Here is a 16,726-nt window from a genome sequence, read left to right as displayed (position 1 = left end):
GAGGGGGCGTGGTGAGGCAGAAGGATCTTATGCTGAAGGTTAACCCTCTGGATACTCACAGCCAGCTCACTGAACTGTCTTTCATCTGGCAGAAAGCTGTAACTTTCTCTCTTGGTTCCTGGCAAACATATTTCACACTGTAGGATATTTCATTTAAATACCATGCTAGTCCAAGACAACATATTTAATTTCATTTTAAACTAAACTTCATTTCTGCCAAAGCCTGAGTATTTGCTGGGAATTTCTTCTCTAAAATCCTAAATAAGTTTTAACAAATTTCTTAAGAAGCCACAAATTTTCAGCTCTTATAGCTTAAACAGAAGAACTAGATCACTTTTCTATGCTCTTTTGCATATTGTTGATAGAGTGTGATTGAAAACTTCCTTTGAAATTAAAGATCTGAATATATTTGTGTATTTAGCCTTTTCTTTCATCCAGTCCTTTGAAGAATCAGATTACTCTATGGACTAGCTTTTCTGTGAAACTCAAGTTCACGTATAAAGCTTAACTCAATGTTAGGAAGCTGAACATCAGTTCAGACCCAGACTTTATAAAAAACTTCCAAAGCTAAGAAAATGTCAGATACGAACATCCTAAAGTGAATCTTCTATTAGATGCATTATTATTCCACTTACAGTACTACAAAATTTCAGTCTAAACTCTGACATTTTAAATCTATATGTAAATGCATTGAACAACATTATAAAAAAATATAAAATCTTTTTAATTAGATAGCTTAGTGGATATAAATTTTACAGAAAATATATCTCTGAACTGCAAACAGTAGAAAAAATAGTCCTTTTCTCTGAGTTTGTCTTCCAGTATTTTTCACATATTTTATGTGCTGAAGATAAATAGGTTAGCACTCTAACAAAGGTTATTTTAACCTTTGGCAATGCTTCTTTTTCAACCCTGTCTTTATATAAGACAATATATATACATTAGAAAAGAAATCTGGGTACAGCTGCATTCTTATGACTGCTAAAACCAAACAAAGTTTCAAGCCAAAAAAAGTAGTATTACACGAATTCCAGAGAAACATTGCAATGATTAATTGACCCCAAGAGATTTTATAGACTGACAAAAACTGGTTAATTATTAGAGTGCATTCTTTCAGGAAAATGAGAGGACAAGGATAGTTGTCCATTTCTAAGAAGGATATATTCATGATTACTGGAAAAATCACATTCTGTTAATAAAAACATTAAAGTAAATTTTTTTGCGAGATGTCTTTTCCAAATGTAATTTTTCCTAACCATTTAACAAGCTTTGAAAACTAGCTGATCTCTAAAATTCTAATGAATATATTTATTTATATTTAATACATGTACCTATGTGTTTGCTCTACACAAATGTGAATAAAATTATTAAAAGAATTTATTGTGGAAAAGTAAATGAACAATGGAAATTTCAAGGACCACAGAAGTTTTCATTCAAATAAAAGGTTGAACATCTACATACATAACTAACTCTCCAAAAGTCTGAATCTTATTGTAGTTCATGTCAGTCATTCATGACTATGTTACCTAAACTTTTCTAAAAATGCATTTTTGTCTTAAGCCTGACAGTGTTCAAAGGAAGCTCTGTGTCATTTCTTTGAATACAGGAATAAAAAATACAGATGGGTAAATGGCAACCTCAGCTTCAGAGATTAGACATTGTTCAACTCAGCATCAGAAATGTATGCTTGAAAAATCTTTTGAGACGTAAACCCCCACCCATCTCAATTAACATCAAGATCCTGGAACCTTCAAGCCACCCCTCAAAATGGGTCTAAGACCCCAGATATAGTCTTTTCCCATTAAAATGACAACAGGACTTCCCCTCTCTGACTCTGGCACATGACATGAATTTTTGCTGCTATGTCTTTATAAACCTTTTCCCAAGTTTTTCTACTTCCATGAAAACAAAGAAACAAAACTTTCAAGGGGCAATGAGATAAAAACTTTAAAAAAAACCAGCCAAGGAACACCCCAAGCCTACCACTTAAATACCCTGCATTCAAAGAATACCCAATTTCGAAGGAACATAACCCAAAATGTTCTATCCAGCTCAGGTAATGAATACTAAAACAAAATAGAAAAGAAAGCTGTGCTTCAGCTCGCAGTTTTGTCTAAAGAAGGGAAGTCATGCAGAAGCACAGGGTAATAAAAAATAGACTAGTCACAAGTTTATAGTCATTTAACCTTTAACATGTTTCAAAGTTCAGGTCACATAAAAGATTTGATTAAATTTTGAAACAACTTTTCCTTTTTGCTTAAAAGTCCCCATTTCAGAAAGAAGAACAAAAAGGATTTGGAAGCTAAAGAGCAAAAGAGGGCTGAGTTATAAATACAGAATTTTTTGAAATTTATGTTAACAAACCTCTAATTACACTACAAAATCATTAATTCTATAGAGGTATGTCTAAATCATCTCTCAGCTTCCCTTATACTGTCCTCCTTATATGTCTCTAGCAGTGTCTCTTCTACTTGAAATAAACTATCCACAAATGAATCTGCAAGTTTAAATTTGTTCATTCCTACCTGTATTCTCAACACCTTAAATCTTTTGGGACATGTAATGATACTCTTTGAAAAGAAGCTGATTCTTTGGGATGTTTTCCTAGTTTATGAAATGATCAATAGCTACACCTATTTCCATATTAAAAAAAAAAGTTTCTAAGTATTTGTCAAGCAAAAAAAAAAATTCTAGAGTGAGTACTAGGACAGTATTTAGCATTTAGGAATCCTTAGCTCACTCTATTCTAAGACAAACTAAACAGTTTGTAGCTAAATTAAGACTGTATAATAGCATATGAGGTGTTTGGGGTTTTTTACCATTCTTTGTTTACATTGTTAGAAACTAAACAATTGCATGAAAGTCCATTATGACCGCACATCCTTTTCTGTGGGACTGCTTCATAGAAAGTCAGATCTTAGCCAACAGTATTGCCAATATATTGGACTTCGCACTTGCTCTTGTTGAACATTATGAGGCTCTGGTCAGCCTGTCTATCTAGCCTGTGCAGACTGCTCTAAAGAACACCCTGGTCCTCCAGCATACCAACTACTGCCCTCAATACAGTGTCATCTGCACACTTGAGATTGCATTGTGTTCCATCATACAGGTACCAAATTAAATTTTTTACTATTTTGGTCCCCCTACTATCCATTATGGGCTCCATTAATTACTGTCCACAGGTTGGATTTTGCATGACAAAACACAACCATTTGAGCCTGGCATTGCAGTCAATTTGTCAGTGACCCTGTTGTCTACTTTTCCAGGCCATACCTCAACACATTTTGGGAATAAGACTCTGGGAGACAGACAACAGCCTTGCTAAAGTAAAGGCATGCAATATGCACTGCACTCCCCTTACTCATAGTGCCATTCACCTTGTGACAGAAAACAAATAAGGGGATCAGTCCTTGATAAACCCATGTGGATTCTCACAATCACCTTTCATGTGTTTAGAAATGGCTTCTGAATGTATTTACACCAAGTATTCCCAGAAAGTAAGATAATGTTGATGGCTTCTAGTTCCCTGGATCTTCTTGAATTTTCTGAAGATGGGTGTGATGTCTGCCCTTTTCCAGTCACCAGTAACCTCCCCAGTTGCTGTGATCTTTCAAAGATGATAGAGAGTAACCTCAAAATGACATCAGGCAGCTTGTTCAACTGCTTTGGTGCATCCTATCTGTTCCCTTGGACTTGCATACGTTCAGGGGACTTAAACTGTGCTGCAACTGGATAACATCTCCTTTCTTCTAAACCAAAAGGATTTTAAGCTCCAGGCAGTAAGACATGCAGAGATATACATGTAGAGGATGACAGAAGCTGACATCTCATGTTCCTCTTTGGTTTCTCCATAAGAACTGCAATTTAACTCAGTAACAGTATTACCGCATCAATGGCTTCTTCTCACAGAGCACAGACCAATCAGATAGGTTAGCTCCTGAAATTTTTAAATAGGGACTACTAAAAAATCTTTTTTAATGGAAATCAGTGTATGTGGACATGCTAAATATTAGACATTTAAGTAGGTATTTTAAACACAACCCATATATATACTAAAACATCAGTTTCAACATTACACAAAAATTAAAGAACTTAGGGAAGATATACTCAATGATTAGAGATTCTTAGCTCAGCTTTCAAGAGACTCCAGATGGAGATGTTCTCATTTAAAAGAACTTATGACTGTATTATTGCTCCCATTTATAATGATGCTTTTGGCTTAGAACAATTTTCCTTTGAGGCTACTGTAGGGAGTACAAACTTCAGAGAACTAAAGCTTTTTTCACCCACATACATTTTTCCATTGCTTTCCTTGCTTATTCAATTTTGATTCTTGAGTTTGTCTTTAGAGATATAAGACTAGGAATTATAATTAATGATATCAATATCCTTTGGTATGCCATAGAAGCTAAATGGAATTTATAAAAATACTGTAACATTTGCTATATATAGGTTCCAAATTATATCTGTAGTGCCATGCATCACTAGTAGGCTTTCCTTTGGGAAGTATTTCTTTGAATCCGGCTATTTAACCAAGAACTGGATAGAGACAAGTCATGGAGATAGGTTCTCTTTAAAAATTAACAGCATTTCATGTGGCAGGAAGAACTGAGATGTCATGGTGGAAGGCCAGAAAGCAACCAGAGCACGTTCTGCATGAGCTGTGAAGCTGGACTGTTAGCGACAGTCTTTGGTAGCTGTGGTTGTGGTTTTTCTTCAGGTACTGACTGCAACAACCTACTTCTAAGACCAGAATACCTATGAGACAACTAGAAAATGAGATAAGCAGCACTGCTGAAAGAGGTAGAAGTTTTATGCACCTGCTGAAGCCACAGACTATGAATAACCACCCATTAACACAGCAGCTGAAGCAACAGGAGCATATCAAGAGATTATTGAGAGAGATTATTGATAAACACTCATGAAAAAAGATTGATCCTCCAATATATTGCTGAGGAGAGAGTTTTTTACTCCTTTTTAAAGGAAGGGGATGGATCTAATGAAATTTTTAAGACACTTTTTTGCTTTTCTACAACACTGTAACTTTATGTGAAATTTGGTGAAAAAAGGATCATATTCTTTGCTGCACACAATACAGAAAAGCCGGATGCTGATCTGACATTTATAAGCAATTACAGGAGCTAGATATACATAAGAGTGTCAAGATACAAGAAATGTTATGGGGACCTTCTAATCCATGGGCTACACTTATTTCCTGGCACTAGCCAGAAAACAGCAATCACTGTCACAAGCTCACAATCATAAGCTCCCAGTCTGAGACAAACCACATCATGAAGGATTATCAGAAAAGAAAACAAAACACATCATATGGGTCTAGTTTGGACATGTGATAAGAAAATTTCCTTATGGGACACATGAGGACAATGTTGTTCTAATTACTGTTTACTTATTAAGAGTTAGCACACATGAGCTAGTTCTTATTCTTCCCACCCCTCAGAAAAGAAAAAATGAGAAGAAAGAAAAATAAAACTGCTACCTACCTACTGTGGAAGGCAAGCAAAAAATTAGGAATGGCTATGTGTCTGAGTGTAGATATGCAAAAAGAAATGGGAAGGAAACTCCTGAACAATAATTTCAAAAGCTGTCAAAAAGACTGGAATTTAAAAAAATCTACATAATCAAGCTCAGAAAAAGAACAACATTCTGTCTCAGGGCAACAGTGTTATCTCTTTTGATGAACAGTGATGGATTTCTTTTTAACTTCATTGCAACTTACAAAGTTACTTTCTTTTTGAATAGGTATGACTAAAGTGATTTAAATTGAATTAAAAATGAAGTTTTTAAAATAGAGTACTTACTTAGTTTGCCATGTAATCATCAATATTGATACTTCTCTGGATGAGAACGTGTCCATATGTTTATTCAGTGGTCATTGCTTAGGGTAAAGAATTGTCTAAAACCTCATCATATTTAATTTATTCAGCTTCCTGACACCTTGGCAAGTTCAGACATTTTGCATCTGGCTCTCATCATATTTACATCAAGAAAACAAAAATACTGATATTTAGATAGTAAAGAAAGTAAGAGCTGTGTCAAGCAAATGTGCTGTCAGATTTCATCCACCAGAGGTGAAGTGAGCTCTGCCTTGTAGATCGTTTGCTACACGGATGGAGTGCTGATGAAAGGTTGCCTTAAGATCAGCCTTCTGGAGCATATAGGCTGGAATTCTCCAAAGTCCACATGAAAGACATGAAGATATCACTAAATACCAGGCTCATACTTTGTGAAACATCTGTTGGCCAGATCTTTCATGTCATCTGGGATAGCCTATTTGACATTGCACAATCAAAGAGACACAAAACACTACTGCCATCAATTGCCTCTGAATGTCTTTGGCAATGTATGAGAGCTGATATGAACACAAGAAGGTATCAGCAATGGTTCAGGTGAAATGACTAATATGCATGCTATTGTTAGAAAGATAAAGGCCATTCCTCTAGCCCAATCACATGCAATCAATTTTTCACGTGGTATGGTGTTTAACTTGTACTAAAAATATACTATCATTCAATGGGCATAAATGAAGTGAAAATCTTTGTCAAAGACTAGGGTTTCCCCCGTGCTATTTCACAGCCTTGCCTTCCATGGAACACTGGGTACAGTGAGTTTATAATGAAGATACTAAACATTTTTTTCATGAAGACTGGTGCCTAGTGATTTATTGCACTGATATTTACAAGTGGTTTAAATAGGTGCTTGCACAGTGATTTTGTAGAACGTTAGATAATACTGAATAAAATCATTATGACTAAAATCTACATAACAGTATAAGAAAAACCTAAACAACGACCACAACACAAAATAGTGAACTATTCAAAAAGCTTTTAGGCAAGATTTAATACATTTGAATTAGTTTGTGATAAGGAAAGGTTTTTCTGCCCTTCTCTCTCATTTCACTCACCCTATAGAACAGTGAAATCTGCAGTACAAAATGGTATCCAAATATTTTTCTCTTCCTTCAAACCCCAGCATATGGGATCTCTTAGCCCAGCAATATGTAGTCCTCCCTACACACTTGTTTGAGACACAACAGATAGCCACTGATACCACGTGTCATTATTTGGCTCTGCTTCAGCACTTTGCTATAAACACTGAGACCAGAAAGGAAGGAATAGGAAGTATAGACTGTTCCAAGTTTCTGCTGCTTGTTTCTCCAGAAGCAGGAAGTCCACATGATTTTGTATTACCCAACTGCAGAGAACGAAACAGCTACAGACACATGGAAACAGGCAACCAGTACTGAGTAGCTAGTCTGGGCTAGATAGAGCAGAGTGTATGACCAGGATAGTTACACCACACATTTTTTAAAATCAAACTCTTCAGCACAGACAACATATACACTTGAAAAAAAAGAGAAAGAAAAGAAAAAAATATGACAAATATTGTAGGATATAATTCTAGTTACAGTCATCAATGTTGAACACTGAAATATTCACTCACTGAAAAAAGAACATTCACAGACATATACATTGTAAATTTATCATATACACTGCCCTGTAGAAAACAGATGTTCTAATATTTTTCATCACAAGAAGCTAAGGGCTTGAGTAACTTATTTGACATCAATCCACAGTTCAGCCTTTGAGCCTGCTGGGCAAATTAAAACGTCAGCTCATGATTCACCTGTCATCATCTGAACCTAAACACTTCCTGAGAATTTCTCCATAAACCCATGTTTTATTTCATTCCTAATAAACTCAATAATAATTTGGATTAAAAAACAACAACAAAAAAAGAAATGTGTGGCAACACCAGAGGGTGATACAGTACAAATCCCTCTGAAAGGAGCTGGTCTTCTTTTGCCCGCCTTCTCCACCCCTTCCTTTTCTCCTTGGCCTCAGGAACATCTGCCCAAATGCAACTGTCTTGATGACAGAAAGATGGAACAAAATTGTCTATGTAGTTTTCAGTTAAGCAATTAAAAAAACCCCGAAACCCAAACATAACAGAGTTATTTGGGCCAGACAAGAATGACTCAACTGAATTACGGTGTGTAAAACTCTGGCCTACTGGCTGGCTGAGTAATTCAAAACAGGATATTCTCCTTCTTTAATATATGAACAGATACTTCCTTCCTGTGTGACAAAATAAAACCTTCAACATTCTGCTTTTTATTATTTTAGAAAGAAGCCAGGGATCAGAGAACATCAATGAATGAAACTGTTTTGTATATGTATTTCAAATTAAAAAGAAAAAAATTCTAAAATTTAAGGCAGATCTCTATGTTTACACACACACGTTTCCCGTCTACCAAATCATTCTTGGGACTTCTGCCTCAAACCTTTTGCATGCCCTTAAATAAAGCAGTAATTCTGAAAATGTACCTTAAAATAGTTGCTGAAAAGGAGAAGAAAAAAATAAAATTGCCCTAAGTCATCAACTCATTGGTAATAATTTCATAGAAAGCCCAGCTATTTTCTATGGGGAGGAGCTGGCAAAAGAAGCTTGATATCAGATGACCAAAGACTGATCAACTGTAAACTGCATTGGATCAACCAACAACATACTTGATTTCATAACTCTCTAAGATCCGTGCAAACACCAGATTATAAATGAGACCTGGTCTTGCCAGTAGCAGGGCTATTGCATATATCTCTTTTGCAAAATTACAGTGGAATATAGATAAATGGCTCTTGCAAAGACACAGCAGCTGAAAAAGCACATTCAGAGACAAGGGTTCGTGATAAAAAATCTTAGTCATATCCTCTTAGGTCTCAAATGGCCACATTGCTGTCAGTTTTCTTTGCTTTACCTGAAAGCATTAAAAAAAAAAAAAAAGGCAGCCAATGAATGTGAACAAGTAGAGAAAGCAGTTCTCCAGACAAATACATAGATGTATTTGTCACCACAGCTGCCTTACTATTTACTATGCATACTGGATTTAGAATTTCCCATATACACTTTTTGAGGCTATAAAGAAAAAATTTCTTTAAAGATTATTTTTCTTGTTTACTGAATGGCAATATTGATCCCACAGACATTTTTATTTTTTACCTAAGTATAGCTAAATTCAGCCTTCAACATGATGTTATTCCTCAAATTCCTCTGGAGCCTATTTTTATTTCTTAGAATGGAAACTTCTGATCCAGTTTCAATCCTTTTGAAACTGAAAGAGCATTTTAACTCTATATAACTTGTAAAAATAACTAGTAATAATTTCTGGTTACTGTGCAGAACAGAGCTGCTGAATGTGGGGTTTGGGGATTTTTTCTGATTTAACCATGCTTCTCTTCATAACTTACTACTATATTTGAAGTTGTGATCTTTTTAGCACACTACACATAAGATAATAACCCTGCTTCACCTCTTGTTTTGGGGATATGTTCTTTTTACTGGAATATAGCTGACATTCAGTGTTGCAGTACTTTCTAAATTGTTCTCATTCTGTCATGAAAACGAAAAAAATACACATTAAAAGATTGCTGACATTATAATTTGTTACTAAAATACTAAAAAGATGAAAACTTTGGAACAAAAGGAACTGTTTCCTTATTTTCATTAGATTGCCCTTTAGCTGTAAAAATATATGGGGTTCTACAGTGGGTGAGACATTAATAGCACAGTAACTACCAGAGCATCTCAAAGAGCAGGAAGCAGTTAATCCAAGACAAATACATTTAAATCAGCTGTATATAAGAAATGCTTCTTTATTTCTGGACATCCAAAGTCTTATTCTAGCCTTGGTAGTGCTTTCCATTTCTTTTATTTCCAACACCTACATGATTGCTTAAGAAGAATAGTAAAGCTTTTATGCTAACTACTATGCTTACTTCAGAAAATGTGAAAGCGTCCACATTTATCTCTTCATATTCATCCTCCACTTCATCACTTGTAACATCTGCAAGAGCACTGGCCAGTTTCTTTCGCAAAAGAAAACCCTTCCAAAATGCCTAAACAAAAAATTTAAAGCATGTTATACATAGCCATAGATCAAACCCAAATCCAGATTCTCTGTGTTATCCCATTAGGAAGATAAAACATCTTGGGCCTTTGTTTAATAGCTCAATGATCTGTTTTTTGAACTTTATGTGACATTTAAAACTACAAGACAAATTAAATGCCAGAATATGTCTAAAGCTTAGAGTACTCAAGAGGCTCTCCACAAGTAAGCAGAAAGGAATCCTGCAACTCCCTCAACTACAAACCTCTAAAAAGTAGAGGTCAACTAATTAATTATTTGACAATTCCTTCAGGGACTATTATAAACTGAAAGAAAAGGCTACATCAGAAAAACCCGAGTGTCAACTTTCAAATTACTGAGAATAAAAATACAGTTGTACTAAATGTCTTATACTTTACAAGTAGCAATTCTTGGAAACATCTGATGTAATTGACCTAGGTCAGTTACTCTTTCTTAATTGTCTAATACCTTTATTTAAAAAAAATATTAGCAGCATAATCATGTCTAAGACAAAGGAGCACATTAGGAATTAAAGTGCTAGGAAACAAGGGTGTTAGGAACACATGCCAAGCATAGAATCATATCCAGCAAAAACACATCAGAGATCAAAATGAGATAGACAGAATTAAGAAAACTACATTCAAAACAGCAATTTCCCCCCAAATCAGTATTTGACATCATTAGAATTCAAGATGCCCCAAGTGTTTAAAACACCATGCAAAAAATTCTCACTGTCATGAAAGAAGTGGTGTTGTATATATCTAATGGCTCTGCAATGAAGGCACTAAAATAGGAAGGGTAAATCTCATATTCTGGCTTAACATCTAGATTATTAATTTTTAGAAAAATTTTGTCTAACCACATAAATTATTGAATATGTTACTATTTTATACACATAATTCCTAATTATTATAAAATTATTAAATGCATTAGAACTGCTTTCTTATCATTTCATTGTTGTTATTTTCCTACAGACCTTCATAGGCATCCAGATAAAATATCCTGATATTACTGAGTGATCAAATGACAAATATATTTCATTCAACGAAGACAGTTAGTTCTTACAGATTCAAAGGAGAAAAGCAATCCTAATGCTATATGCAGAAAGCTAAATTGTAAGGCAGCTCCTAACACAGATCTATGAAAGCACCAGGTCAGTGCTGAGTCATGATCAAAAAAATTACATGTAGTAGTTTTTAAGAAACAAGATAAAAACTTTCTTTCTGTACAAATTCATTTTATATCTGCCTATAAAATTCAGTTCTTGTTGCTTCTTTAAAAAAGATTGTAACTGATTGTGGTAAAGGTTCAGAGAGGGACAATAAGATAAAAAGAATCACAGAGAAATGTGAAGAGACTAAACAGACTAAAATTTTATTTTCAAGAAGTGCATGTAAAGATGGATGTATGAGAGATCTAAAAATCTGTAATATGCACAGAAGATAAATAATAAAAGACTTATTTTCGCACTCACTTTGGGAATTATCATGTTTGAAATAAATGAAAGGAAGCACATATTAATCACTATATAAATTTGTTAAACTCACCACTTTAATATATAGTAGAGGTGAAATACATAAGTAAGCTCAAAAATTGATTAAATAAGTTAATGGAAATCAATTATTAATATGCTAGCTACACAATAAACCCTAATAACAAATTTTTGCTTCTAAATCACTTTGTCACTTTTGAAATTTTTATATAAAACTTACTGTATGGAATGTTTCCAAGTTAACTTGGAAAATGAAATCAACAGAGTTGATTTGCTTCAAAATGTAGAAAAAAACCCCATGAACCTTGGCAATTTGGCAGGCAAATACTGTATCTGGTTACCAAACTAAACAGAGTCAAGGTATGGACTTCAACTCTTGCCCATAGTTTAATACATTCTGTTCAATTGCTATTAGCTCAGTATCTACCCTAGGACAGACTAAGCCATGGTCTGTTCCCAAGGACAATGCAGATAAAGCAATCCTGGGTTTTGGAGATGGGAAGAGAAAGAAAGAAATGGATAGGTAGGATAGAAGAGGCAGGAAGATTATTTAGTCACACACACATCAGACACGATGAATTAGTTACACAGCCTCCATCAGTTTCACAGCATAGAATGGCCCCGGTAAGAACACGGGCATAGTATCTCTCAAGCATAATATTAGAATTAAATCAAATAAAAATAATTCAGGGAAATACTTGGTGAAAAAAGGGAAAATATTTTTATGTTTCTATACAACTTTTTGCAAAGAAGTATCTCTTTTCTTTCATAAACATCAAGCTTATACTGATTAAATAAAACAAAAAATGTTTCATTATGAAACTATTAATAAAATAATAAGCAAAAATAGAAGATGACAAGTACACAAAATTATAAAGATTTTTTTGTTATTGAACTTACAAAATAAGTAAAGAAAATACCATAAACCAACCTGGATTACTGTGGCAGCTTCATGTTTCTGTCTCAAAGTTTCTATAAACTGATGATTCTCTGTTTTATTGCATTTATTTTTCCTCTGAGTCTGGTACTGCCGCCAGAAGGACTGGATCAAGGATGCTGCCATATGTAGTCTCATGGAGAAACACCAATACAACTGGATTATCATATCTGCCAAACCTTAACCATAATACATATAGCACTGTGCTTTGAGGCAAATGAAAAGCTGTGCCACTAAACAAGAAATTACAATCCAGAAGTGACATATATGTTCAGAAACACTGGAGGATATTCACATCACATAACTTCTGACATACAATTGTCTAAGGACTAATCTCCACTGGGCTCTGTTCTGTGAAGAATCACCGCAGAGGAAGAATCCTCAAAGGAGGGGTTAGGAGCAGAAGTGGTGTAACAATGACTGAATAAATTAATGGAGGGGTCTACTTATTTACACTGACCATATTAAAAAAAATAAAAAGAAAACCCAACAAAAAACCCCCAAAGAAACAAACACCAAGCACTAAAGAGGGATAAATACTGAAAACTGCATGAGACAGGTATTTCCAATGGAGCAGACAGGAAAAACACAGAAAGTGGAATTTCATCTTTTGCCTGCTTTTAGACTTTAATTTAAGACTACTGACTACTGGTTATATGTCAACATTTTCTAATTTGCTCATTTTTTAACAAGCACTAAGTACAGACTATTTAGATCTCTATTTAGAGTCAGATTTCTAAATGGATGTTCAACTAATTCATACTGATGGAGAAAAAGTACAATGTCAGCTCTGGATTCTGACTCTACTGTCTTGGAATCCTTTTCTCCACAAAATACTCATTTCAATTGGGTAGTGGATTAAAGAAAAAACATCTAAATTTCCCTCAATCTTTAGGTAATTCCTTTCCTTGTGCAGTGCATCTATTTAAATAGAGGAGTACTAGTCAGAAAAAAAAAATAAATAAAACCAAAAACACACTTAAGAGGTCAAGACAAAGACAAAAATTTTTTTGCGTTCTGTTTTGAAGAGAACTCTCCAAAACCACTTACAGAATTCATTTAAAACATTAAAAAACTAAATGAACAATTTTAAAATTTTTTTGAAGTATTCATCTTATGCAATAGACTACTGTATTCTTGCTTTCAGCTTGCTGAGAGGTGATCATGAATTGCATGGTCTTCCTTAATCATAAATTTTATGACAATTATTAGTGCCTTAAATACCTACTAAGCCCTGTTTTCTATTTACCATAAGCCTAAACAGCTCAAAGAAGCACACCTGCCATGCTTGCTTTTCATAGTGTTCTCAAGACATCTGCTTTTGAAACTGAATTCTTATGAAATTTTAACTCAGTTCTTGACGATTTACTGCAAAAAAATCAGCTTCTGTTTCCCGTCTGTACATCCAGAACCATACAAATCAGCAGCAAACACATTCCAAAGTGGTAATATACCAGTCTGTTTCATGCAGGAGAAAATCTGGGCGCACAGAACAAGTTGAACTGGCCTCTCACCCCTGCCTCTAGTTTTAAGAAGCAGGTTAAGGCATGTTGGAGGAGTACCAAAAGCAGGGCAGACCATTAGCTCTTCAGTTATCACAACAGCAGGAGACTGGCCTAAATCAAGGAAGTAGGATGGTAGACTCAAGCAATTTTTCCTCCTGCCTTCTAAACAGTACTGACTATAAAGTCTACACAGATTAATCTTGAATTTCTAATGAATAATTTTGGTAAAAAGCCCTTATACTAGCTTCTAGTTAATCTCCTCCAAAGTTTCTGCAAAACATTCAGCATTTGCATTCCTAACTCTGTATGTGTCATTAATTGGTGTCCTAACATTATTTGAAGTACATAAATATCTATATCCTAATATACCAACTGGGAGAATATCACAAAGGATTCTTAATAGTTAATATGGAAGACTAGTGGGCAACACCTTAATATAACTCTTTATTGTCTAATAAGCTTAAAAATATTATCTTACAAATTCTGTGCCTCTGTTTTAAACAAGAAATCCTCACTTCTATTGTCTATCTGTATAGCTGATTTGAAAGCAACCTGACATCCATCTTACCTTTCTGTACCATTCCCAAAGTGCTGGAGATTTCTTCCCGTATCACTTGCTACTATCACTGCCTGTTGCAAAGTGAGTTGGCTTGACATATCATTGTTGCTTTTTCTCTCCCCACTGTAATTATTAAAAGACTCTGTGCTCTTCTGCTTCACTCTCTGATCTCCTCTATTTTCCTTCTGGTGCACAGGTATGGAGGAGTTAATGAATGTGGCCTGAATATCACCAGTAGTAATCCATCTTTTGGAAGGATCCAACAAGACCTGTTTATTTTCTGTCACACCCGTGATAAAGAGGTTATTTTCCTGTAGGCAGCCAATAGATGTTTGCTTTAAATGATTTTGAAGTGCTTCTGGTCCATCTCTGTCAGTAATGTTTAGTTCACCGTACTCATGTACATATCGATGTTTAATACTAAGTTTCATCAGCTGATTAAAATACCAGCATTGTCCCAGTGCAGAATCAATAGAAGAGGTAATTCTGGAAAAAAAAGAAAAAAACGTTTTTATGTGTCTGACTGTTAGAATGCTTTAAAAAATTTTCCCCTATTATTTTCTAAAGTAGCTTGTATTTTCAAGTATTCTTACATGTTTCCATATTCTTACAGCAAAGAGCAATTACTCTGATTGGAAATCCAGTTTCAGTAATTATAAATCTTGATAGCATTTGTCTTGTTTTTGGACATATTTAAAATATAATCACATATTTCTGATTTTAGACTGAATTTTTTTAAATAAAGTTTTCAGTCTTTTTAAAATAGGCATTAGGGCATGCATTTCACTATTAATTTTCTGTGTGGTAAGTGGCATGTGAAGCCCAAATTTTTAGAGGATTAGAGGCAATTTTGCCTTACTAATCCAATTTTACCTGGGAACTATGAGAGCTCATATAAAAATAACAGTAATTTTAAAATTTAGATAAGAACTAAAGCAACAAAACCCAAACTTAGATTCAAAGCAACAAACCACAATGTCTAAAGAAAATTCAGGAAAACACAAACTTTTAAGTACAGAAGTGTTTATCAATATATGGGAAAGTGCTAGACTGAAGCAACACTAACCTATGAAGTTCTGGCTCTCATTAGTTCTTTGTGTTACGCTATCTAAATGATGAGGATAAGTAAGAGTAAATATGAACTAATTGTTAGAGATTCAGATGGCTGTCTGTACTTTGGATGGTGTTTGTCCATTTTATTAGGTAGCAGGTATTTCTGGAATCATGAAAGCATTTTCCTTTAATAGTATAGATAGATGCAGAGATCTGTAATCCGGTGCTAATTTCAGAGGAGTACAAAGTCAATTCTAGGTCAGCAATCCAAGAGAAAAAGTAGAAATAAGATCAATATTCTTCTTAGTCTGGAAAAATTAGGTCCTAAAATTATAGTTAGAATAACAGAATTTTCCTTCCTGTTCATCATTCTCTAAAGGTGAAGTTTTTATAAGGTTTTATTAGGGACTGTTTACCATTATAATTATACCCTCTAGTAAAGTTCAACTAAGATTATTTTAGATTTTTAAGAACATAATCAATCAGATCTTACAAGAGTTAAAAAATATACCAACTCTTCCTCTGCTAGTGCAAATTCAGTGCAATTGGACAAAATCTGAATGGCTAAACTGATCCACACAGTTTAAGCACAAAACTCACTGTGCAACAGCAGCACATTTGACTGTCCACTACACAACATTACTCCTATGCCTGTTAAGTCCACACATATGACAAATCCTAAAGATATTTATACCAATCCATAGATTTGTTTAAGGATCTAAGATACTACATAGCAAGAATAGCAATTTCTTTAACAAAAAATACTTAAAGCATTAGTAAAATACTTTAGTTAAATATATTGAATTAGTCCAAGTATTTAAAAAAGATAGTTTGGTAAAAGACCATTACCAAATTTCTACAAAAAATAATATGAGAAGACAAAAAAAAGAAAAATATGGGAAAAAAATCTATTCCTACCAGGGTTTTTTTCCTTTTCTTTGCTTTATTTTGTTGGTTTATTTGCTTACAAAAATTAAAATATTGCCAAAAAACCCAGAATGCTTTATACATTGAGCAGAATAAACTTTTGTATGAAAAGCATAACCTGAGTATCCTTGTTCATTGTCAAAAAAACCCAGAAAGAAACAAAAACAACCCACCATAACAGTGAATCCTCCCCTTTGACAGGTGCAGAGGTATCTCAAGCAGCTGTTTCATCCTTCCAGTGGCTATGAATGTTCAAGCAGAAATGAAAGGGGAAACTGAGGAAATGAAACTTCAGGCAGGGAATAATTTTGTGGTGACCAGGGATCGTGTG

The 16,726-nt window shown here is 34.4% G+C and overlaps 1 protein-coding gene across 1 annotated transcript in view; it reads right to left on the bottom strand.

Moving 5' to 3' along the window:
- LRRIQ1 (leucine rich repeats and IQ motif containing 1) overlaps positions 1 to 16,726 on the bottom strand; it is a 103,621-nt gene that overhangs the window by 56,290 nt on the left and 30,605 nt on the right. Inside the window, exons 16-18 of the mRNA XM_069003904.1 lie at positions 14,425 to 14,901; positions 12,346 to 12,484; positions 9,792 to 9,911 (exon numbers count right to left, since the gene is read on the bottom strand). Coding sequence (XP_068860005.1) covers positions 9,792 to 9,911; positions 12,346 to 12,484; positions 14,425 to 14,901 — 736 coding nt within the window. The remainder of the gene's footprint in view (positions 1 to 9,791; positions 9,912 to 12,345; positions 12,485 to 14,424; positions 14,902 to 16,726) is intronic.

Source organism: Aphelocoma coerulescens, chromosome 1A, assembly GCF_041296385.1.
Source record: "Aphelocoma coerulescens isolate FSJ_1873_10779 chromosome 1A, UR_Acoe_1.0, whole genome shotgun sequence".
In the NCBI taxonomy this organism is placed as follows: domain Eukaryota; kingdom Metazoa; phylum Chordata; class Aves; order Passeriformes; family Corvidae; genus Aphelocoma; species Aphelocoma coerulescens.
This window is presented reverse-complemented; position numbering and strand designations above follow the sequence as displayed.